Consider the following 24,352-nt stretch of genomic DNA (forward strand, 5'->3'; position numbering starts at 1 on the left):
GACCTTGAAATGACTTCAGGTTTTCTCACTGTGCAGAATATAGTCAAACACTGCTGCAGTTAAATATTTTACCCTTTGTTCTCCCTATATGATCTACAATAATAATCTGCTTTGTGTTGATATTTACTTCTGTGTTGCTGACAATTACCTGAAAGAAAAGTTGGGGTGCTTCACTGGGCTGGAAAAAGTTTAGTTACATCAGAAAGCAAGTCTAATTAAGCAAGTTTATCTATATATATAAACTAGAGGCCCGTTGCACGAAGAGATTCGTGCAATAGGCCTTCCTTCCCCTGGCCTCCGGCACCGGTTTTCCTCCGGGACCCAGGCCTTCACTCCAGCCACAGTGGAGAAGCCAAGCCTCAAGGCTTCTCCGCTCCGACCTCAGCAGATAAGCCAAGCCTCTTCAGTCTTCAGTGTTTGCTCCATGCCTGCGTATGCAAATTAACCCCCATCTTTGTTGGGTTAATTTGCATACTCATCCTGATTGGCTGGTGGGCGTAGCAGAGTGACACCAATTTGCATGTTTCTCTTTTATTAGTGTAGAAGGCTAAGTTGACTTGCAAATGTGTGATACATATAAAGCTCTCACTGGCACCAATCGCACGCATGTGTTTCGATCTGTCATTGTTGATCATGAATTTGGTTGACACTTCTATTAGAGAGAAAGAGCAAATAGTGATATTAAAATATGTCTTCTAATTAATTTCTTTTCAATGTGCATGAATCCATGCACCGGAACACTAGTTGAAATATAAAAGGCTTAGAGTAAGGGTCTTGATTTCTGCTGCAAACTCATAAAAATGGCAAAAGTAACTATTTCTGGGAGGGCCAAAGGAGGTCTGTGGCCTAATGTGCATAGTCACTTTTGTGATAAGATTTACTGACAGAGGGACCTGTTTCCCCCATGATCAGATTGGTGATTGCATTAAAATGTTATCATTAATTATTTCTTGGACATATCTGTGAATGTTTCCTGGCTTAATTTTTCAGAGAAGATCCCCAACCTAGTCAGTGACCTTTGCTGTTTTCCCCTCAGTCAGTGGGATCTTCAGAAAGAGAAAGCTTATTTATACCAAGCTGAGCTTGGCTTTGTGCCTTTGACTCCACAGGGCTGCTCTTTCTGTTTAGAAAGAGATCAGTTCCTTTCCTGAGCTACTGCTTGTGGTGTTCTGCTTTGTTTTCTTCTGCATCATGTAGCTTGTGATGGCCTGGACAGAAAACATACATCCATTTTATAATGATCTTTCTCTTAAAACCAATCAAACATTATTATAACTCCATCAAAATTGTACACAGTTTTATAACACCACTGTAAATGTCAGTTAAGATATATTGCAAATTGATAATTAATCTGATCTAGGAATATTTACCCATATGGCATGGATGAGTAAGAATTTCACAGTAGGATATAATCACTCACTTTTATTAGAAAGGAGACAGATACCATTTATTCTGTATTATTATAATGGTAAGTAATTCATATTGTATGTAGTATTATTATTCATTCTCAAAGAAACGTTTACGATGGCCCACCCTGTGATAGAATACAAAGAAATAGGCATCCAGGTTCAGATGGCTGTTAAAGTGACTCTGCAATAGACAGACCCTTTTTTGTTATCCAGGTTGATCTTGGACAGCATATCCTTCTGTCTGGATATCTTCACTCAGGTATCTGAGATTCAACACTTTCATAATAGAAATACTTTTTTTTTCACCTTGAACACACCTTCTTTTTATCTGAGGATGTGGTATCTCTTATCTACAGAGGAGCCCGTTTAAAAATTATTAAGAAGATTCCACGTCTGGCTTTGCCACATGGAGAATTATAAAGTTGTACGCCTAAAATATGTAACGTTGTTTATGAGAGTTACCTCAATAAATTTACATTTAAACATGTCCATTGAATAAATTATTCAAACACACCTGTTCCTCATTAACAAATTTTGCCAAAAGAAAGTTCCACCACTTCACAGTAGGCCAAGACAGAGAGATTGGGTAAGAAATGAACAGTGGTTCCAGGTAAACACATTTAGAACACATGTGGTTGATCAGCCGTGACAGTTCTGACATGTAGATCTTCACTTGTTTTAGAATCTTTCTGAAACACTATAATTTATGTGTTATTTTAGTTAAATGTAATGGCATATTTTAAAATACAGAAGTGCCTTAAAGAGTCAGCTGATTACTCTTATTTAACAACATTGCCAACCCCCACCTTGAGTTGGTTGCATTATCCATAAAAACTGTTCATTGGTAAACATGATGTATTTTGCATAGTTTGTATATATCAATTTTCTAATGTGGCAGTCATTTAAGCAGCACAGTTCCTGATCTGACCCAGTTCCTTTTCTGTGTTTATCACAGTAAAATATATACCGTGAACAAAACTTGGTCATCCAACTACTGTGGCTCTCCTCATAGTCCTTTGAGGACCAGACTTATTAGAATAAAGTACATTGAGCTCTGCTCTGTGCTTAATGCTGCACAGGCGCTGGGGTTAAAATGATGACTAAAATCAGACATGGCTATGGCTAATGGCACGTATAGTCTAAAGGGGGGGAGACAGCCATTAACAACTAAACACCCAGATAAACGTAATTTCAAACTAGGTAACTGCTTTAAAGAAAAGGAATATGCTCCTGTGCAAACATGTGACACAACAATCTGACTTATTGGGAGGTTGTCCAGTGGAGCAGGTGGAGAAGGTTAGGGAAGTCTTTCTGAAAACATGACCCTTGAGTTCTCAATAGAAAGCCAAGTGGCAGTTGACCGGACCTTTCAGGGAATGATGTGACAATGAGGAATCAGGGCTACTACTGGAGGCCAGGCAGGTGTGGTGCCCTGAGGCAGGAACCTTCTGGATGGCTGTGGGTTGGGGTTTAGAAAGGCTGAGCTGAGGCTTGAGGAATAGGTAAGGGCTGGGTGTGCTCAATCTTTAGAGCCACGTTAAGGACATTAATCTTCGTTCTATCATTTTGTTCCCTTATCTTTCATTTTCTTTTACCCTTTCCCATCTTCTGTGGTAGAAACCACAATATACTTAAGAGTTTTTGCTCTTACTATAAGCATAGACTCTCTTAGTGCTTATTAGAGCTGTAAAGTCTTCCTAGAGAAAAGCAAAAGGAGCTGCTTGCATGCTCTGGAGTTTGGTTGGAAAGCAGCATTTGCCAACACAGCTCATGTGTAGAACAGCAGTGTTTTCTTCTCCCATCGTGCCAGGAGACCGAGATCAGAGTACTACAGCCCTTCTAAGGCTCCTTCTCAGGTTACCTTCGCCCTCTTCTCCTGTACTTTTTCCTGGTTTATCACCTGATTTTCCCATCCTTAGCCGACTTTTTGGGGTTACACCCAATCTGCTTGTCTGCCTGGTCCTTCCAATGCCATATGCTCTGCGTATATCATCACATCTCGGCCATTTGATTTGGCCTGTTTCTTGGCTCTGGTCATTCTAGTCAGTTCATCTATGCAGCCATTCTTTATATTTTACTAGAGGCCCGGTGCACAAAAATTTGTGCACTCGGGGGTGGGGGGTCCCCCAGCCCGGCCTGTGCCCTCTCGCAGTCTGGGACCCCTCGGGAGATAACGACCTGCTGGCTTAGGCCTGCTCCCGGGTGGCAGAGGGCAGGCCCAATCCCTAAGTGCAGCCCCTGGTCAGGCTCAGAGCAGGGCCGATTGGGGAGTTGGGGCACCACCCCGTCATGCACAGAGCAGGGCGGATCGGGAGGTTGCGATGCCACCCTCAGTCACCCTCAGGGTAGGGCCGATTGGGGGGTTGGGGCACCGCCCCCTGTCACACTCAAGGCAGGGTCGATGGGGAGGTTGCAGCGCCACCCCCTGTCATGCACAGAGCAGGGCCCATCAGGGAGTTGGGGCGCTGCCCCCTGTCACTCACAGAGCAGGGCCAATCAGGGGGTTGGGGCGCTGCCCCCTGTCACTCACAGAACAGGGTTGATCAGGGGGTTGGAGAGCTCCCCCCTGTCACACACAGAGCAGGGCCAATGGGGAGGTTATGGCTCTACCCTGTCACACACAGAGCAAGGCCCGTGGAGGGGGGTTGGGGCGCCACCCTCTATTACCCACAGAGCAGGGCCGGTCAGGGGGTTGGGGCGCCGCCACTGTCACACTCGGGGCAGGGCCAATGGAGAGATTATTGCTCTACCCTGTCACACACAGAGCAGGGCCCCTGGAGGGGGGGTGGGTTGGGGCGCCGCACCCTGTCACACACAGAGCAGGGCCGATCAGGGGGTTGGTGCGCTGCACCCTGTCAAACACAGAGCCGCAGGGCAATCAGGGGGTTGGGGAGCTCCCCCATAACAGGCACAGAGCAGGGCTGATCAGGGGGTTGGGGCGCCTTCCCCTGTCACACACAGAGCCTCAGGGCGATCGGGGTTTGGGCGCTGCCCCCTGTCACGCTGATCCCAGCACGGGAGGCATATTACCCTTTTACTATATAGAATAGAGGCCTGGTGCATGGGTAGGGGCCGGCTGGTTTGCCCTGAAGGGTGTCCTGGATCAGGGTGGGGGTCCCCACTGGGGTGCCTGGCCAGGCTGGCTGAGGGGCTGAGGGCTGTTTTCCAGCTGGCAGGTGACTAAAAGTTCCCAAGGGCTCCTTGTTTTCTTTTTTTTTTTTTTTTTATTCTGGGCCAGCTTTAGCTCTGAGGCCTCGCTGCTAAAAACATCGATACAATGTTGCGGTCCGGGGCTGACTGAAAGCCGGTTTCTGGGGTTTTGTTTAGCTTCTATATTTGCAACATAGTACATAGTTGCTTAGAGTTGCAGCTGAGAGGCCGGCAAGTTAGGCGGGGAACGTTGGAGTCTGCAGTCCCTGGAGCAAGCAAGCTTCATGTTCGATTCCAGCTGCCTGGCTGCCGGCCGCCATCTTGGCTAACAGTTAATTTGCATAAGGATATGCTGATTAGCCAATGGGAAGGGTAGCGGTCGTACGCTAATTACCATGTTTCTCTTTTATTAGTGTAGATTATTTTACAAATACAAGTTTACTGGTAACCATGGTAGTTCAAGGACAGAGTGAATGAAGAGGGGGGGAAGAAAACAAAGCAAACATACTGATAGGCTCCCTCTGCAGGTACCAAATACAGTGGGAGCGGGGGGAATGATGCCAGGTAGAGTCTTGACTCTTAAGACAGCTAAACTCATCTCTAGACTGGACTTCCCACCAACATCTCGGCAACTAATACTCCACCTCCACTACCAAGTTCTTAGACTAACCAAGATAAGCACCAGCTTGGTACACTACAAAGTACTATAATAAATTATATTTTTGTTGTTGCAGAATTCTTTCCAAACAGAAGCTATAACGATTTAATAATGTTTTCTGGAGCTAATTCAGGGCTGACGGACTCCCAAAAGTCAAAGAACTATAAAGAAAAGCTGTATTACCAACTAGAAATATGGATAAAACCCATCACCTATCATAGATGATATATATGGTGCTGCTTTCCACAGAAAAGAGAATGTAAGACCGCCCACATGGCCCCTTTCCCTTCATAGAAGCTCATGTGGGAAAACGTTCAGGAGTCGGTCATTTATGTCCTGAAATCATGAAAATTGGGTGCTGAAGTGAGAACCATTCATTTGTATGCCTTCTGATTTCCCAGACATTGTGATAGTTACTTTCTTATGGATTTCATGTATTCCTACTACTTATGTCAGACAAGACTTACTAACATGCCTATAGTCTAGATAAGAAAATGGATCTTCAAAAGGTTGAACCAAGTTAGCCCAGTTACTGAGTGGAGAAACGAGTATTCAAACCCGGTGGTCTTCTTAGACTCCACAGTCCATAGTCCATATTCTTTCTCCACACGCTCTTCTCTCTTGGATCTGTATGTGTGCCTGTTATGTCGGGAGCACAGTGGTGGCTGCCGTGAGGGACGTGGCTGTAATTGCTAAGACTAATAATAAACGTAGAAATGTCATGTAGTAGACTTGGATCTTCAAATGAAGGCCACTAGATAGCTTTTCTCAGTGCTGTGTTTGTTTGTAGTTCAAACTTTTCCCTTTCCCATGAGCCTGAATCTCTGGAGGCCAGAGTCATTTTCCCTTCATCTTCGTATTTTCAACATTCATCCTCATGGTGGGCACATTCCAGGTGCTTATTAAATATCATTCTAAAGATTGCACAAGTGAGGACAAGAATTATTGAAAGTGTCATTATTTAATTGTTCCTCAAGGGCCAGCTAGGTTAGTGTTGGAGAAACACAGGTCACAGCTACGATTTCCACTCCTTTCAAACCTTGGCAAGGGTCTCCATTCTCTCATGAGCATCAAAATTTTTTTTCAATAAATGAATTTAAGTGTGCTTAATTTTAAAAAACATGTCTGTGTTGCACTTGTGTTCCAAGGCATCTCACATTTGTGTAGTTGCTGGCCATCAGCAATTCTCAAGTGGGGATTTCTGTTCCTGGGTAACATGGGGAGGGTCTCCTAGGACCAGGAAGCAGCTAGTGCAGTGGTCACTGTTTAGCCTGTGAAGGTTACCAGACCTCACTGTTGACAGCTTCCTCCTGAGGCTGCTGGGACAGTGTCGCCACTAGGCAGTTATTCCCCGAGCTGCCCCTGGGGCAGGTTTCGGGCCTCCACTGTGCTTTGTGCACTTGAGCATCTGCTGGTCTCGGCGCCATGCGTCGTGCCCCGTTGAAGGTGTGCTGCTCTGGCCGTCTTCTCAGCCTCCTCAGGAAGCGTCTCATGCAAGTCAACCCTTTCTGGAATCGGGGATATTTGTGTGATTCAGGAACTTCTCTTGTGCCAAACTAACTTCTTTGTGCAGTTTTAAAGCCTTTTTATTTTGTCTCAAAAAAACTATCATTTAGGAAAGGAAATAAAATGTTTTATCTGCAGGAGGCCCCAGGGGAACGACTCCTAGGAGAAATGAAAGAAGCCTGTGTGGGCGACTCAGCTGCTCTGAGACAGGACCCAGAGGCTTTCTCCTTCTGAGCAGCAGGAAACAGCTGAGGAACATTTGCTTTATTATTATTATTTTTATTATTATTTATTCTAAGCCATTAAGAGTAGGAAGCCCTGGCCCAACAGTCGTGGCTCAGTAGGTTTATGAACCAGGAGGCCACAGTTTGATTCCTGGTCAGGGCATGTGCCTGGGTTGTGGGCTCAATCCTCAGTGTGGGGCATGCAGGAGGCAACCCATCGATGATTCTCTCTCATCATTGATGTTTCTCTCTCTCCCTTTCCCCTTTCTCTCTGAAATCGATTAAAAAAAATAAAAGAATAGGATGCTCTGACATTATCGTACTTTGGCAATTCTAGGGCCTTCAAATTAAGAAGCAAAACATTTTCACACTCATATGTCTGGCCCAAAAGAACATCAACCCACTTTAAGTTCTATCACATTAGAGATCAGCTGTTGGAAGATCAGGAAAAGCAAGGATGTGGTAGTACCTGATGGACACCCCAACGCACTAATGACAGTATGCGGTGCTGACTAGTGATCATTATAACCTAATCATTTGAATCCCTATATTTTAAAGTTTTATTTTCCAGCTTATACAACACATGTACCTTTTACTTTAGGTCATAAAACAGGAACAAACCAGGCTAATGTTCTCACATAACTCTCAAAGTTGAAGGTCTGACAACAGTATGAACATCTATTGATACATTTCTATGGATGACTTAATTGTTGGTTTATGCAGTATAATTGTGCTCATTTATACACTATTGCATTTTATTATTTAAACCTCTTTCTAGGAATTTGTGTGTTATACAAACTTTATGCATTTTAGTTACATTAAGTCATCTTCTGTAACAATTACTTACCCTGTCTTCTTATATTTAAGTTCTTAAAAGTCTTGGTTTTCGTGTTATGAAAAGTTACACATTTTTTGTACTGTCTTGTCCAAGTAGAATTGTAATGCAAGATGTGACAAGTGGTTCTCTTTAAAATTAGATGCTTCCAGCGAATGTCTTTGAATTATCTTGCTGTAAGGGAAAGAAAGGAAAACGCTTGCAAGAGATTGTATATTCTGTCTTTTCTGAAACCTGATTTTATGCTAACATGCTTGCTACACTTTCCTAGGAGAAAATAGTATCAGTATAATATGATCTCTGTGCTCTGGATATGGAAGTTTAATAGCATGAATACTTTACAAATGGAATACAGACTTTAGAGGACAATTTTATCCTGTTGCTCTAGAGGTTTAGAGAAACAAAATGGGATCTGTCTTTTCCAAGGGAAAGGGTAACATTCGAGAGATGACAAGGGAGAGCATCAAGGTGTAGCCCATGGGATTTTTCTCTTATGACGAAAGTGATCCTTACCCACCTGCAAATATTTTTCTGCCTTAAAGTGCAAGATGTCATACCGGGATTTCTTCTTTCTTTGTCATGTTTGAAGAAACAGATGACTTTGTATTGTCTTCACTTTGTAATGAAAAGTTTAATGTGGTGTTTTTGAAAGGTATTCCTCAAAGTTTAGGGCGACAGAACTTCGTTACTTTAAAGGATATTTTCTAGTTTTTCTATTAAAAATGTATCATGTCAGCATTTTGGGCTTTAAATTATTTTTAAAGGAAGGTTAAAGATAGCATGCAAAAATGCATTAGACATTCAGAGTAATGCTAAGCTTAGGACTGTCTTGCCCTCTCCTAGTTTGGTCTTTTACTAATCCTCCCTTCTTTCCCCCTCCATGTCCTCTCTCTCTTTCTCTCTGCTTCCTCTCGGTCCTTCCCTCCCTCCTCTTTGTCTTCCATTCCCTCTTTTCTTCTCCTTTGTCGTGTTTTGCTATTAGTTGATGTCTGTTGTTGTAGTTTCTAATACTGTCTAGATTATAATGTCACCATTTTATGAAACATTAAAACTTTAATGTTCATAACTCATTTTTTCAGGGAGGTATTCTTTTTGCTTATCGGCGGTTCTCAACTGTGGGTCATGACCCCTTTGGCGGTCAAACGACCCTTTCACAGGGGTCGCCTAAGACCATCCTGCATATCAGATATTTACATTACGATTCATAACAGTAGCAACATTACAGTTATGAAGTAGCAACGAAAATAATTTTATGGTTGGGTCACAACATGAGGAACTGTATTTAAAGGGCCAGAAGGTTGAGAACCACTGGCTTAGATAGTAAAGCTAAAGTAATACTTCTTGGGTACTAATAGGAGTAGTTAGCCTTCTGTGTGCACTTTCTGGATGATAGGTGCTGGGCTATAAGGGTGTTAACATGAATCGTTTTCACTTGTGCCTCAACAGTTCCTTGAGGAAAGTATTAAGCTATGATAAAGTTGCTTGCCCAGCGTTCCTTTGCATCTTAGAATTGCTATTTGAGACTTGAAACTGTCTCTAGGGGCTGAACTTGTTAGCCCTGTCTTACCACTACTGTACTGTATTTTAGGCAAAGGCTCAGATACTGTTTTTAATTTTTTTCTTCCCTTTTTTTAAAAAAAATCAGTTTCATGTGTTTTTCCTCACACATCTTTATATGAAACTGCTATGTCATTAATTTTATTAAGGTTGTTATCTTTGAGATTACACACACACACACACACACACACACACACTCACACTCTAGAGGCCCAGTGCACGAAATTCATGCACTCTGGGGGAGTGGGTATTCCTCAGCCCTTCCTGCGCCCTCTCACAGTCAGGGAGCCCTGTGACCAACGCCCTGCAGAGGGAGGTCCCGCCCACCCACTGCAGTGCTGCCAGCCAGGTAGCCTGGGCCTCCCTCTGTGAGGTGATTGATTGTCCCAAAGAGTTAGGCCCTGCCCACCCATCGCAGCCTGCTGGTCGATGGCCTGGGCCTCCCTCTTTGGGGCAACCGTAGAGCCTCCCAGAATGATCGCCTGCTGGCTGGTGGTCTAAACCTCCCTCTGCGGGGCAATCATGGGTTGATGGCCAGGCCCCTGACCAGTTGCATCGCACCCACCTTGGCTGGCCTGGCACCAGTGGGTGTCATAGCGTGGTTGTCCTGACAGTTGTTCCGCTGTTTGGCCGTTCAGTAGATTTGCATATTACACTTTTATTATTATAGATGGGGTTACAGTTGTGATTTCATTAGACAGTTTATTCTTGTATTATTTATAATTTTTATATTATTTTACATATGAACATATTGTAAACCAACTTTTGCCCCACCCTGTGTAACTATGTAGAGTAAGTCCTTTGGTTTTGTTGAAAGCATAAAGTATAATATGTACTTTGGTGTCATAAATAACAATGTAATTGATTGTATAAATGTTATCCTCATGACCTAGAAAATCAGCCATAATTTAACTCATTGTTATAGCTATATTGCCTATGGTGTATTATTAACCTCTGTGTGATTTAGTTTATATACCACAAATTGAAATTTCAAATTCTTTTAAAGTATGTCAACAGTAATAATGACAACAAGTAAGGCAATTTTCATAAACACTATTGATCACACAAATTAAACTAATTTAATTAAATATATAGAAATTTTATTAATAATATATTCAATATATATATTTTAAAAAGTTTAAATCTCTTCTACAGATTACTAAAATTGAGGTTGGAGGATGATTGTTCACAGTAAAATCTTGAAATTCTAGCAAACCTTGGATTTTGTATTGTAATGAATTTTAAAATTTGAACTTTTGATTATAACGGCTTTTTGTGGTAATTATTTTTTTTTTTTACATAGGAAAATTTCTTATGAATCAGCCTTTTTAATTACTTAGGATAACCTTTCACATTTCAGAACAGTTTAAAATCTTGGGCTATCTTAGAGTTCTGCCCTTGTTCTTTTGTTTTTCTCAATATTTATGTAAAACTATTGAATAAACAGAAGGATATCTTCTGCAGCATTTTTTGTACTCATTAAAATTGAAAACAACCTACAGGTCCATCAGCAGAAGAGTGGTAGACTAAATTATGGTATAGGCATACAGTCTTAGAAAGAATTATGTACATCCATGTACTAATAAATAAAGAGGAACAATATATGATGTTATATAAAAATATGTTATAGAACAATTTGAATATCCCATTAATTTAAAATAAATATTAAATATGCATTGGATACACACACACAAGAATATATACTATACACATATAGGCAGGACTTAGAAGATACAAATCTCTACCATCATGGAGTTTTAGTGGTCACCCTCATAAGCTCATACATTCTTGTTGCTGCTACTCCTGCTATCTCTATGTTAATAACGCTCAAATCTGTACCTTCATTTGCAGCCTTTTAGTAAAAGCATAGACCTGAATTTTCAGCATCCTATTGGAATCAGACATTGAGTTTTCAGTTAGGTCCCTTCACCTCTTGTAGTTTTGACCACAGTAAATGATATGTCACCAGCCATCTACATTCCCATGAAAATTGTAGTTTTCTCCAACATTCCCTTCATCTTTGGCCTAAGTCTGTCAGTATTGGATAAGACTTTTATGTGCTTGGCCTTAGGAAATGACTTAGAAATCTTGAACTTTTCAAATATCAAAAGCTGCTCTTCCAAAAGTGTCTTCTACTTAGAAAAAGCTTACGACTATCTTAATTGCTCATCTTAATCAGAAATGCTATATTTAAAAATATTTTTTATTGATGATAGTAATGGGGGTAGGGAGCGTGGGGAGAGATTAACCGGGGAACTTAGCCCATGGACACAGACAGTAGTGTGGTGAAGGCCTGGGAGGGACTGGTGCAGGGTGGAGGGGGTCAGTGGGGAAAAAGAAGAGGACATTGTAATACTTTCAACAATAAAGATAAATTTAAAATAAATAAGTAAATAAAAACATTTTTACAATGGTTAACATTATTTTTAAAGTGCTTTCAGTGTTTTATTTTTAATCTTCTTTTATATAATAATCAGGCGGTTAGTAATTCTTTTTAAATTTAATCCCCAATTTTAAGTTATTCAATTAAAAAGTTATAGCCCTGTATATGCATAATAGTGAGGTCTTGTAGTTACTTGGTATATCTTACAAGTCCTATGAATATACCTGTTTTACATGCAGATTGTTTCAGAATGGTTGTGGAGGATTCATGGCCATCATGAGCAGGACAATGACTGATAGCAGACCAACAGAGACAGGGAAGGGGTACCGCTTTCTTAATGTAACTGAAACATATAAAAGCTCACCTGCATCAAGGTAGCTGCATGAGCAGGGACACAGCCGTGTGCCCTCAGTCAGCCAGTCAAGTCCCCTGACATACAGTTCCCAAGAAGGCACTCACCTCTTAGTCCCTCTTAAAGAGCTAGTGAAGCGTGCCCATCGAATTTGTCAGCAAACACGAGTAATTCAAGATAACTCAAAACAGTTCTGACTGTTTACCTTGAATTGGGTGAATCCATCTCATTTTCTTGGGCAAATCCTTTATAGGACAGCAGAGAGAGGCCTTGCACCTATTTGAAATCGATTGCAGAAAACTTGGAAAGATTTTTTACTTTCCCAAGAGAATATCTAAATCAGTGCCACCAAATACCTGGTGCTTTGGATATTTAAGTTATGAACCAAAGCTTTTATTGAGGCACCTATTTTGGGGGAATGTTTTACCATGTTAGTCCTTAAAATGCCTAAATTATGAAAATAATTTATCTGTAGTTGGATTGTTTGTTGAAATAATTACAGCATCAAAATCTTAATAATTATAGGTAATTCTTTTATTTAAAAAAGTTTTAAATTATATTTATTGGAGTGACATTGGTTAATATGATCATACAGGTTTCAGGTGTGGGTTTCTATATTACAAGATCTGTATATTGCACTGTGTGCCCATCAACCGAAGCCAAATCTTCTCTTGTCACCTTATATTAGGCCCCCTTTACCCTCCCCTTCCCTCTGGCAACCACCACATTGCTGTTTGTGTCCATGAGTTTCAGTTTTATATCCCACATATGAGTGAAATCATAGGGTTCTTAGCTTTTCCTGACTGACTTATTTCACTTAGCATAATGTTCTCAAGGTCCATCCATGTTGTTGCAAATGGTAGTAATTCATCCTTTTTATGGCTGAGTAGTATTCCATTGTGTATATGGACCACGTCTTTATCCAGTCCTCTATAGTGGGACACTTTGGTTATTTCCATGTTTTGGCCACCGTGAATAATGCTGCAGTGAACATAGGGCTGCATATATCTTTGCGAATACATGTTTTCGAGTTTTTCAGGTATATACTTAGGAGAGGGAATTCTGGGTCATATGATAGCTCTATTCTTAATTTTTGTATTATGTGTAATTCTTCAAAGACTTTTATTTCTGCCCCTATAGTTAGATCTCCTTATATCATGTTTTCTGTTAAAAAGTGAGTGATGTATTTGGAACTATATGCCATTGTTATTTGATTATTTTAATAACTCCATCTTTGTAATAGAATTATGGTAATTTGGTGAAGAAAGCATCATTTAAAAAGCAATTGCTAAATTGGAAATAAGGCAAAACTATCATATGACAAAAGAAGAGAGCATATAACTTTCTTGCACACCAGCAATAGTCAGACAATATAAAGGATACATTACTTAGAATTCCCAAATATAAAATACTATAAAATGAATTTAACACAGAATGTGTAGGACCTACCTAGAAGAAGAAAAAAGTTTAAGACCTAACCAAGGAATGTTAGAACAGAGTCTAATAAATAGAGAGATCTCACTTTTTCTTGAATAGAAATATAAGTAAGTTCAGCCCAGTCAACTGAACATTGACCTATGAACTAGGAGGTCATGATTCGATTCCCAGTCAGGGCACCTGCCCAGGTTGCAGACTCAATCCTCAGTGTGGGCATGCAGGAGGCAGCCAATCATTGATTCTCTTTCATCATTGATGTTTCTATTTCTCCCTCTCCTTTTCTCTCTGAAATCAATAAATATATGTGTTTTTTTAAAAAAAGGCATATAATAAGTTCAAAATAAAATAACTATTTCCTTTGTGTTCTAATAACACTATAATAATTCAAACAGTATAGCACAACTCAGGAGATAAATCTTTAGGACAGAAAATTCAAAACCAAACCCAAGTTATTAAGATAATCTTATAAATACATTTGACTTCTAAACCACATGAGATTGGTATAGATGAAGAATTAAATGAAACTGCCATTTAATATCATTATTAACACATTGCGGACCAGTAGTTTTATTGCTAGCTTTACCCAGTGGCCAGATAAGTTTCTATTGAATGAGTACAAAAAAACGTTTTACATAAATGTTAAAGGCACGCTTTAAAATTAAATACTCATTGCATTTTGAAGTTATTTATTACATGTTCTTACAAGCTAATATCTTTTTAATGTGTGATACTTTGTAAAACACTGTGTACTATGAAGCAAGAATTCTCGTGATCTGTCCACAATGTGTTAACTTTCAGAAAACTTGAAGATCTAAACTATGGGAATGTGTAAGAAATACCCGTTAATATAATTTTTGGTTAAGGAGAGACTCTTGAGGATGTCAAAATCAGACACTATAAATCAAGTTGATAGAACTGTGCTACCTAACATTTTTAAACTATGCATTTTCAAAAGCCATAAACAAGAGTTAACTAGAAAATAACCAGGTGTGACAGTATTTACCAGATGTATCAGAAACAGTAAATGTCTTCTCCTTATAACTAGTTCTGTTAAATCACCGAATAAAAGGAAGTCTACTAATAGATAAATCGACAATGGTAATAAAAAGGCAAGTCATAAGAGAAATGCAGATGACTAATAAAGAAAAAGTTCCCCATCTCAGAAGTAATTAAGAACTACAATTTAGAACCATCTTCAATTCTGTTTTCGACTTATTATGTATATTTATGGATTTACATCACTGTCTTCCCCACAGTCTGGGCGCATTTAGTGCAGGATCCGTCATCTTGATTTTTTAAAATACCCATCCTTTCCCAATGCTGGTCACACAGTTGGGTGGATAAAAGGATATAGAGATGGATGAAATAATGTATGTCTTATTTAATTTCCAGAGCTGGTCACAGATAAGGAATGTAGGTTGAGCATGGTTTTTTTTTTTCTGTTTTCGCTTCTGTAGTCATGGATACATTATATGTTCACAAGAAGAATTTTGAGAAGGGATTTGAATGTTTTTTGACATAACTTTTTTTACTGTGCATGATTTTCAACATATTTTCAAACAAATATGCTAGGAATTTTTGAAAATACTTTCAGGTTGCAATTTAAACCTAGTTCTCTAGATATTCTGAGAGACCTGGGAAGTATCCAGCTGTTAAGAATGAGGGAAACGAAGCCTATTTATGATGTGAGATGTGGGGGAAGGAGCAATGATGAGAGAAAATAAACTGCTAATAGGAACAAAATAGAATGCAAGGCCAGGGTGGGAGGTATATGTTACTGTGTATAATAATGAAACTATCATCTCTAATCTTGTATTAGAATATACGTTCCAAGACGATAGAGACTGTGGTTGCTGGCTCTAGAATAGTGATGACTGGCTCACAATGAGGTTAATAGCTTTTTTTGAAAGAATAAAAGGCCCACATGCAGCTTTGTGCCCTCTTTATTTTATTTTTTTCATGTTACATCACATATGGTTTCACATCACCTTTATAGCCATCATTATAAGTAGCAGCAAAATATTCCATTGTATGCCACATAATTTACATAATCATTCCCTTACTATTAGTTGCTTGCTTTTGCTGTTATACACAATGCTACAGTGAATATGTTCCTGCTTACCTTACAGTCTTTTCAATACTCAGGATTATTTTGTTAGGACAAATTCCTAGATATGATCTTACTGGATCAGTAGACATGCACATACATTTTGGCTCCTGACACAAATGTCCAGTATACTTTATGTAATCCAACACATAATTAGCATCAGTTGTTTCAGTTGGCATATGAACTACCCTATGTTGTCATAGCCAGGAAGTCCTGCTGTCCTCATCAAGGTACTTTGTAGATATTTTATTCATCTGAAGATTTAGAGTGGAAGTCTGAACCCTCATAAATAATACATAAATAGAACTAGAGAAAGGCACTGTATTTTGAGTCAAAGAAAATTGACAGCAAGGGTAATGTATTCTTTTATCACATAATACAGAGAAAAGAGTAGGAAGATAATTGCTGCTATGAATTCCTAAAAGTGTTTAAACATGTCAATTAAGTAGAAAACAAGGAAAGATGGTGGCGGATACTGAAGATAGACATGTTATCTTCTTACCTTTTTTGGGGGGTTGGGGGGAGAAGGGCTTTGGCTTTTTAACTCATTCATTATAGAATTCACAAGCATTTTATAGCTATACATTTTAACTTTTATTTTTCATAGGAGAAACTGTCAATGTGGTGTCAGTTTAAGTTTGTAGCCTGGAATGTTTACAAAGACTATTAATTGCCACTATATTTATATTTATGTGCCCCTTTAAAACTGCACATTTTTGTCAAATGTCAGTAAAAGCTTAGTCTGTTCACCTAGGATCTGCCAGTACCTTGTACCTAACGCCTCCTCATCTGAAAGCACGTGCTTGAGGCCTTCCCCACAGGAGCTGGCCATTAGTATTGCATGCTCTTGACTCATTGGTTCCAGACCTTGTAGGTAAGACTGTTAGAGAGTACCTACTGGGTCCTGTGATACGCACCTGTTTCCTGCTTTCATTGGCATATTGGTTTGGGGAATGGATATCCTGGATTCCCTTCCAGGTTCGACATTACTGATGACTTCCTGCAAATTTTAGCCAACTCTTTGTTTTCTAATTAATTACTGTCCATATTTGCAATGTGTTGATTAGGTTATTTGTGTGACTTCTCTAAGCTGGTCTGTAACTCTGACATATGACTCTAATTTCACCCTTCCTAGCATAGTGTTAGTTCTTTAATTTTACACAGGTTCAATTATTGAAAAATAATGATAGCCCTGGGATTGGAAAAGGGAAACAGTTCATATGCAAAGAATATGGTTGCTATTGAACATTTTTACATCACCAAATAGACAACAAAAGTTGAAAAAATATAAAGGGAAATTAACATCTCTCTTGATGGAAGATTGTAATAGTTCTACCTTGCTTTATAAAGGATACCAAAAATCAGTAAGAATAAAGTAGAGATATAAACAGCAGAGTTAACAAGCCTGATCTTATGGCCGGCCATACATACAACATTGTACTCACAATGGAGAATACATTTCCCCCCTCAAGTACTCACGGGAAGATGCACACGTGCACACACACACACACACAATTTTGGATATATATATATTTTCACCACGTGATACCAAAGCAAGAAGGATAGGTCATTGGGATCTACTCGAGTCTCATCCAGATTGCCTGGCTATATTCAAGGCTTCAGATTCTACACACTAATGGAGAAATTTATTTTTACTCCTATTCAGCTCTACTTTTCTCAGACCATCTTAATTCTATGAAACGGCAAAAGAATCTTTGCTAACTCCTTTCTAGAAGTCTAAAGTAGAAATTAAGCTGCTTTCCCATCCTAATTGAATCTCTCTCTTTCCTCTGGCATCTGATGCTAGTTTAAAAACATCAAACTGTATCTGGATGCTAGTTTCTTCAGTCGTTGAAATGGCCTCAGGTTTACTGTACACATATTGTGATATAACTGCATTGGAGAGGAAGTCATCGCAATTATTTGTTAAAGTTTTATTATATTTCTCAGTTTTCTGAGTTTCTCTTGCTTTCTGAATAAGGTTTATAAAATAAATTTAGATAGTTCCATAAAAATGCTAAATTGTTTGTTTTTTTAAACCATATAAACAACACAATTGATACTTTTATTAGGTGTCTTATTTTAACAGAAAGTTTTACTTCATTAAATCTCACTTTTTCTTTCTCTTATGTATATTTTTTCTCAATGGCATTTTCTTCATGCTGTACCGAATTTCATGCCTGTCTGTGATCTCTGAGAGTTATTGATAAGATTTTTTAATATCAGCTATGTGCCAGTTAAATGGGTAAATATGCTAGAATGAATTGGTGTGTGGTAAAGATGAAATGCCATTAATTAAAAGATAAGCCAAGAAAACATGTTTTTTTTATGATGATGATTTGAAAAGCTAGCTGTTGGCAGACTTACTGGTATCCCAATCTTAGGAAACTGTACTGGGAAATTCACAGAAAAACACTCATTTTTGTGATGCTTATTTCTTTCTCTTTGACCAGAGCTTTAAAAATATCAGGTAAAGTAATAGGCTTGAGATAATTAACTTCACTTTTTAAAATATAAATAAAATATCTAGTAAATACTTTTCAAGAAGAGATGGGGTAAAATCCTCAGTATGCAAAAACACTTTTCTGGGAAACAGCCTCTTACCTGAACAAACCCTTAGTATTTTCCCCCGGCCATCCTATAGAATAACAGCCTATGTGTTCGTGACACCCTCATGCTGTAACGAGCGATCACCAGGAGGCTGCATGCGCGGTGAGGTGCGCATGGGTGGGCAAGGGCTTGATGCTGCGTGTGGTGTGGAGGTGGGTCCCACGGCTCCTCACAGCACAGAGGCGGGTCCCGCGGCTCTGGGTGGTGAGGCCAGGGGTCCCGCGGCTCTGTGCAGTGCAGAGGTGGGACCCCCGGCTCTGGCCTACCTCTTTGGGCAGTCCATCGAGGAGTCCTGGGTGGGTGGGCAGGGCCTACATCTTTGGGACAATTGATTGTGGGGCTCCCGCACTGTGAAAGGGCACAGGCCAGTCTGGGGGACCCCCTCCCAAATGCACGAATTTCGCGCACCGGGCCTCTACTACATAAATAATTGTGTTGTATTTATATTTGAATTAACCAAAGAATAGATTTTAATAGCTGCATCTGCTCTGCTTTACCTTAAGCTAAATTCTTATCACACACCAGTTTTGTATTGTAGTGTACTAATTTTCGGAATGGCTGAATAATTATTACAAGCTGTGAAGCTTATTGTTATTTTCCTTCTTGATTGAGCCATCTGTCAGACACAGAAGCAAAGATAAAAATCTCATTGAGCCACCAAAGATTTGTATCACTTAATATGTCTTCTGAGGAGGCACATTTATCTGGGGGAAAAATAATGCTGCATTTCAAAGGGAATTGTTTTTCTTCTTTGCAGATGGGGAACTCAAGGAGATTTCACCACCACCCATCCCAGGCCCGTGGTCAAAGTGAAGCTCTTCACAGAAAGCACTGGCGTCCTGGCCCTTGAAGACAAAGAACTGGGAAGGGTGAGTTGCGACCAGCTCTGTGTGTCCAAGGTCATACAATTTTAACTTCTTTTCATTCAGAGTCGTTCTCCAGGAGCCCAGCTTGCAGCTCTAATGTATTAAACGTAATTGTTGATAACATAGTGTTGTGATGGGCTTTGGGTGTGTAAGGAGTCATTCTTCTCACACAATTCCTCTACAGGCCGACTTGTACTTCTTGGTAAAAGGTAATTCTCATTCAAACATTTCTGTCCATGGGTTAAAGGCATCATCTTTGTGTTTGAAGTAATCTGCTCTTTATGTTTATTACGGTTAGACTAATTAAGGAACTCTTACATGTATTTTTCTCTTTTATCTCACCCTAACCAGGTTGCTTAGTGGTTAGAGCTTGGGCCTGCAAACTGAAGGGTCACAGATCAGATTCCATCAAGGGCACATATATAAGTTGCAAGCTTGATCCCCAGAACTGGTTGGGGCTTGTGTGGGAGGCAACTAATTGATGTGTCTGTCTCACGTCGATATGTCTCTCCCTGTCTCTTCCACTCTCTCAAAAAAACAATGGAAAAATGTCCTCGGGTGAGGATTAACAACAACAACAAAAAAATGGAAATAATAAATATATGTGTAAAAACCAAAACAAAAAGCAAATGTACCATGGTGTATGCTGTTAATTACAGGGGAATTGTCACAGGTATATCAGAATTTTCAATACCATCTTTGCAACTTTTCTGTAAAAAATTATTTCAGAATGCAAAGCTTGGTTTTAAAAAGATTTATAAGAATAAGGATTTAAAATTAAATGTTATTAAAATATTTTTTAAAACACTTTACCATATATATTCTAAGAAACAAGTATTTTCTTACACTTCAATTCCTTTATCACACCTAGGAAATTTAATATTTATTCAATAATATGTGCTAGTCAACATTCAGAGTTCTCTAATTATCCCAACATGTCTAGAAAAGCTAGATTCCCTCTCATCCAGATTACAGTCAGGGTCACGCCATGTAGTGCATTGGATGTTATGACTACTTAGTCTCCTTTACTTTATAATGCCCGCCTCTATCTCTTTTTTTTTATGATGATGAAATTTTTGAAGAGTTTGAACTAATTTTATAGAATGTTTTTTATTCAGAACTTGCTTTATTATTATTTTTTCATCATTAGATTCAGGTTAACATTTTTGGGAAAAGCACTACCTTTGTGATGTTTTGTGCTTTTCGTTTTAATTGTGTCATATCTGGAGTCAGATAATGGCAGATTATTTTGATATTGAAGGTAATTAAACATGATTTCATTAGTCTTTGTTTTCTGGCACTTGAGTTAACAGACTCAGCCTATACCCTCCCTGCTCTCAGCCTGTAATCAGTACTGGTTCCTATTACTAATGACGGAATTTAGAAACCAACATTCTATGTATCATCAGTTCTGATAAAGAATTATATATATATCATGAGTTTCTTGGTTCCCCACAGCATCAATATACTTACTCATTTTCTGTCTTATAATACATACAAAATCCTTTCAGAAAAACCACAACAGCCAATAACAAGCTTACAAAGTAAAGGTCGGCATTTCTTTGCAGATTTTTTTTTTTTGTCCTTAGAATATATTCCAGTAAAGGTATATGTCTGATTGCTGTGTCAAAAGTCATTCAAGCCGAAACCGGTTTGGCTCAGTGGATAGAGCGGCGGCCTGCGGACTTAAAGGTCCCAGGTTCGATTCTGGTTAAGGGCATGTACCTGGGTTGCAGGCACACCCCCAGCGGGAGATGTGCAGGAGGCAGCTGATCGATGTTTCTCTCTCATTGATGTTTCTAACTCTCTATCTCTCTCCCTTCCTCTCTGTAAAAAATCAATAAAATATATTTTTAAAAAAAGTCATTCAAAGCAATGGAAGATAATAAAACTTCTTATTAATATTCTAGCAAGTGAAAATTAATAAAGAAATTGCAAGTTTAGTAATTTTGGGGATTTTCGTCAACAAATATATCAAATAATAGTTTTCACCTGAGCAACTAACAGGCTTATTTAATCAGTTTTTCCTACTGAGGAAGTTTCACTCCACCCAGCTTTTAACTGTCATCTGGAGGTATTGCTTCTCTGGATCTCCACCCCTTGTTTGTAAATTGAGCAAGATGAAATAAAAACTCTCTATTGTCATTGCTAGTTCCAGTTCTCTATCATTGTATTGGGTTACCGATTATCATTACTGCTTACCATTGAAACCGAACCCCATTTAATCCTCTTTAAGGCTGGTAGTAACATTCCATCCTATATAATAAAAGCCTAATATGCTAAGCATCCGGTCATCCATTCAACCAATCAAAGCATAATATGCTAATGATATGCTAAGGCCGCTCAACCACTCGCTATAATGTGCACTGACCACCAGGGGCAGACACTCCGACCGGTAGGTTAGCTTGCTGCTGGGATCCGGCCAGGCCGGACACGCCTTGGAGCCTTCCCATGGTCCCTTCCCAGCTGGCCAACCTCCCACATCCCTCCCCGGCCCCATTCGTGCACCAGTGGGGTCCCTCAGCCTGGCCTGCGCCCTCTTGCAATCTGGAACCCCGCAGGTTTCAGCCCGATCCCACTCAACGTAGGAGCTGCCCCCTCGTGGTCAGTGTGCTCCCAAAAGGGAGCGCCACTCAGCCAGAAGTCCGGCTCACGGCTGGCGAGCTCAGTGGTGGTGGCAGAAGCCTCTCCTGCCTCCGAGGCAGTTGGACATTCCCCGAGGGCTCCCAAACTGTGAGAGGGCGCAGGCCGGCTGAGGGACCCCCTCCCCCTCCGAGTGCATGAATTTCATGCACCGGGCCTTTAGTGTTTAGATAAGGAAAATGAGAATTGGAGAGGTTAAAACCATTGTGTAAGTGCAAGAGTCAGGATTTGAACTCAGCTTACCTGACTCCAAAGTCTGCATCCTACAACAATTATTAAGCATGACACCTGATAAAATGAGGACATTTGACAGTGTTTTAGAAATCATGTTGTGAGTGTAGGCCAATTTAATGTCATGACTTAAAGCAGGAACCAAATATAATTTAAGCTAAAGTCATTTTATGCATAGCCATTTCATTTCATACAATGATTTGAATCTTATTAGGGTTCTCCCTGGCTGCCAGTGTCTTTTTATTTCTGTGAGTGCTTCTCAACTCCGTGTGCAGATAAGAACCGCAGTGGGGAGTATTGGAAAAGAAGCAAGTTCTGGGCCCACATTTTTTTTTTAGTTGATTTGGGGTGAACTCAGGAAGGAGTTCTCAGGAGATACTAATGCACATTTAGGATTGAGAATTGCTGCACACTGATACTAATGTGTAGCCAGGGTTTAGAACTGATAATAAGGATAAGAAAAAGTCTATCATAGCATATAGTTTTGTGAAATGGTAGCTCAAAATTAGATAGGCCTCGGCTGTGGAAGGTTGTGTTTTTTTGGCCAGTGCTTCACATGAAGATTATGTTTGTAGATGGCAGATGCCAGTACTTATTTATGGAAATGGAGGTGGCATATGGAGATTTTTCATCTGAATTGGTTGCCAGCCCTCCACCAGGTACTAAGGGAATACCTGGAGGCAGAACAGGGAATATTTTATATATTATGGGGTTATCCTACCAGGAAAGCAGTTGACCAGCCAAGCACCCAGAATTCTAAGGTTTATCATGATCAAGATAATTTTGTCCAGAAACCTTTAAAAGCAAGTTTAGCCATACTAATGTAGCCCTACGAAAATTTAAATAATGATCCCACAGGACATCTATTTGTGAGTAAGGCAATTTCCATTGAGAATTTCAGAATGAATTGTACTCCCCGGTTGGTATTTAACTTGCCAAAAGGTATTCTTGAGTACAAAATGAATTTTTGAAATTTCTTCCCAAATAACTTTTTACTTTTAAAAGTATTGCTAAGAAGACATTCTTTCTGCCAGTTGTTAGAAAAATAACCTATTGTCTGTTCATACACTCGGAGTTCGTGGCCTTGGTACCACCTCAGCATACCCAGGAGGCTGTTCTGCCTCCCTGAGGATGGAGAATCATGCAAATCAGAGAATTTTTTTTTTTACAATGAAGAGGAGACAGAACATACACTTTTTTCTAATTTGATTAAATAATGTTTCAAGATAGCAATAAGCTAAGTTTGTTCACCTCTTAGATAGACATTTTGAGAGTGGTAATATTTTTGAAACTATGGCTTTCATTTTATGTATTTGGCTTGTCTTTTTCCTTTTGAATATGTATACTTATGTTCAACATATCTTAATCTGGAGAGATTCTTACCTAATAATTGAAAGGGACAGTCATTATGCTTCTTTTACAAATTAAATACTACCTTGAAGCAGCAGGTAGTGGTTAATTTCAGATACGTTTTTAATGGTAAGTTAAATTAGCCTTGCTGAATTTATTGTTCTATTATGATGAACTATTATCTTTCAAGCGGCTTGTTAAATCTTAATGTAGTAAGTAAGAGCCCATGTTTTTGCCTTTTTCATCAAATTGTTTCTTTTGTTTGATTTTTAAGCATCAAAGGAGAGTCATTTGAGGAGTTACCAGAATAAGCATGATTTTTGTTTCTGAAACTTGACAAGAGAGAAGTGATGTAGTAGTGTTCAAATATTTGTCTTCTTGGGAGGTTTGAGAAACTGTCTTAGAAAGTCTAATTGACTGGCCATTCTAATTTTCTTTTTCTTGCCCCTCTTGTGTTTCTGAACTATGTCTTTTTAGTTTTTTTCATTTATATGGTTCTAGTTAAGTTGAATTCTCAAAAAAATAATTCTCATTTTTGTTAAAATTTTTAGGAGTATGTGAATTACTTTACCCAAATGCAGCATATTTGACTGAATACCCCATACATATAATTGTGTAGGAGCCATAGAATTAAAAACATGTATCTGATTGCCTGTTTATATATGCAGTTATTGTAGAACTTCTAATTTCAACATATAAAACAATAGGTAAGATGTGTTATTGAATAATTAAGCATCCTAATTTTTCACAAATAATGAAACAGTTAAATTCATAAAAATTACCTAAGACTTTCCTTAACTCAAACAGACAAAGCTTATATTTGAGGATTTAATAAAAAGTTTCCAGCATTTTATGAATGTGATTTCTCTACATACTAAAGGCCCAATGCACGAAATTCATGCAAGAGTAGGCCTTCCTTCCCCCGGCTGCTGGCACCGGCTTCCCTCTGGCACCCAGAACCTGGGCTTTCCACCAGCCACCAGCAGGCACCTGGGACCTGGGCTTCCCTCGTAGCCCTGGCTTTGTCCTGAAGG

At 39.4% G+C, this 24,352-nt stretch overlaps 1 protein-coding gene across 1 annotated transcript in view; it reads left to right on the plus strand.

Moving 5' to 3' along the window:
• Window positions 1–24,352, plus strand: part of CADPS2 (calcium dependent secretion activator 2) — a 378,380-nt gene that overhangs the window by 121,163 nt on the left and 232,865 nt on the right. Inside the window, 1 exon segment of the mRNA XM_023755323.1 lies at window positions 18,986–19,097. Coding sequence (XP_023611091.1) covers window positions 18,986–19,097 — 112 coding nt within the window.

Source organism: Myotis lucifugus, unplaced genomic scaffold, assembly GCF_000147115.1.
Source record: "Myotis lucifugus unplaced genomic scaffold, Myoluc2.0 scaffold_73, whole genome shotgun sequence".
NCBI classification, from domain to species: domain Eukaryota; kingdom Metazoa; phylum Chordata; class Mammalia; order Chiroptera; family Vespertilionidae; genus Myotis; species Myotis lucifugus.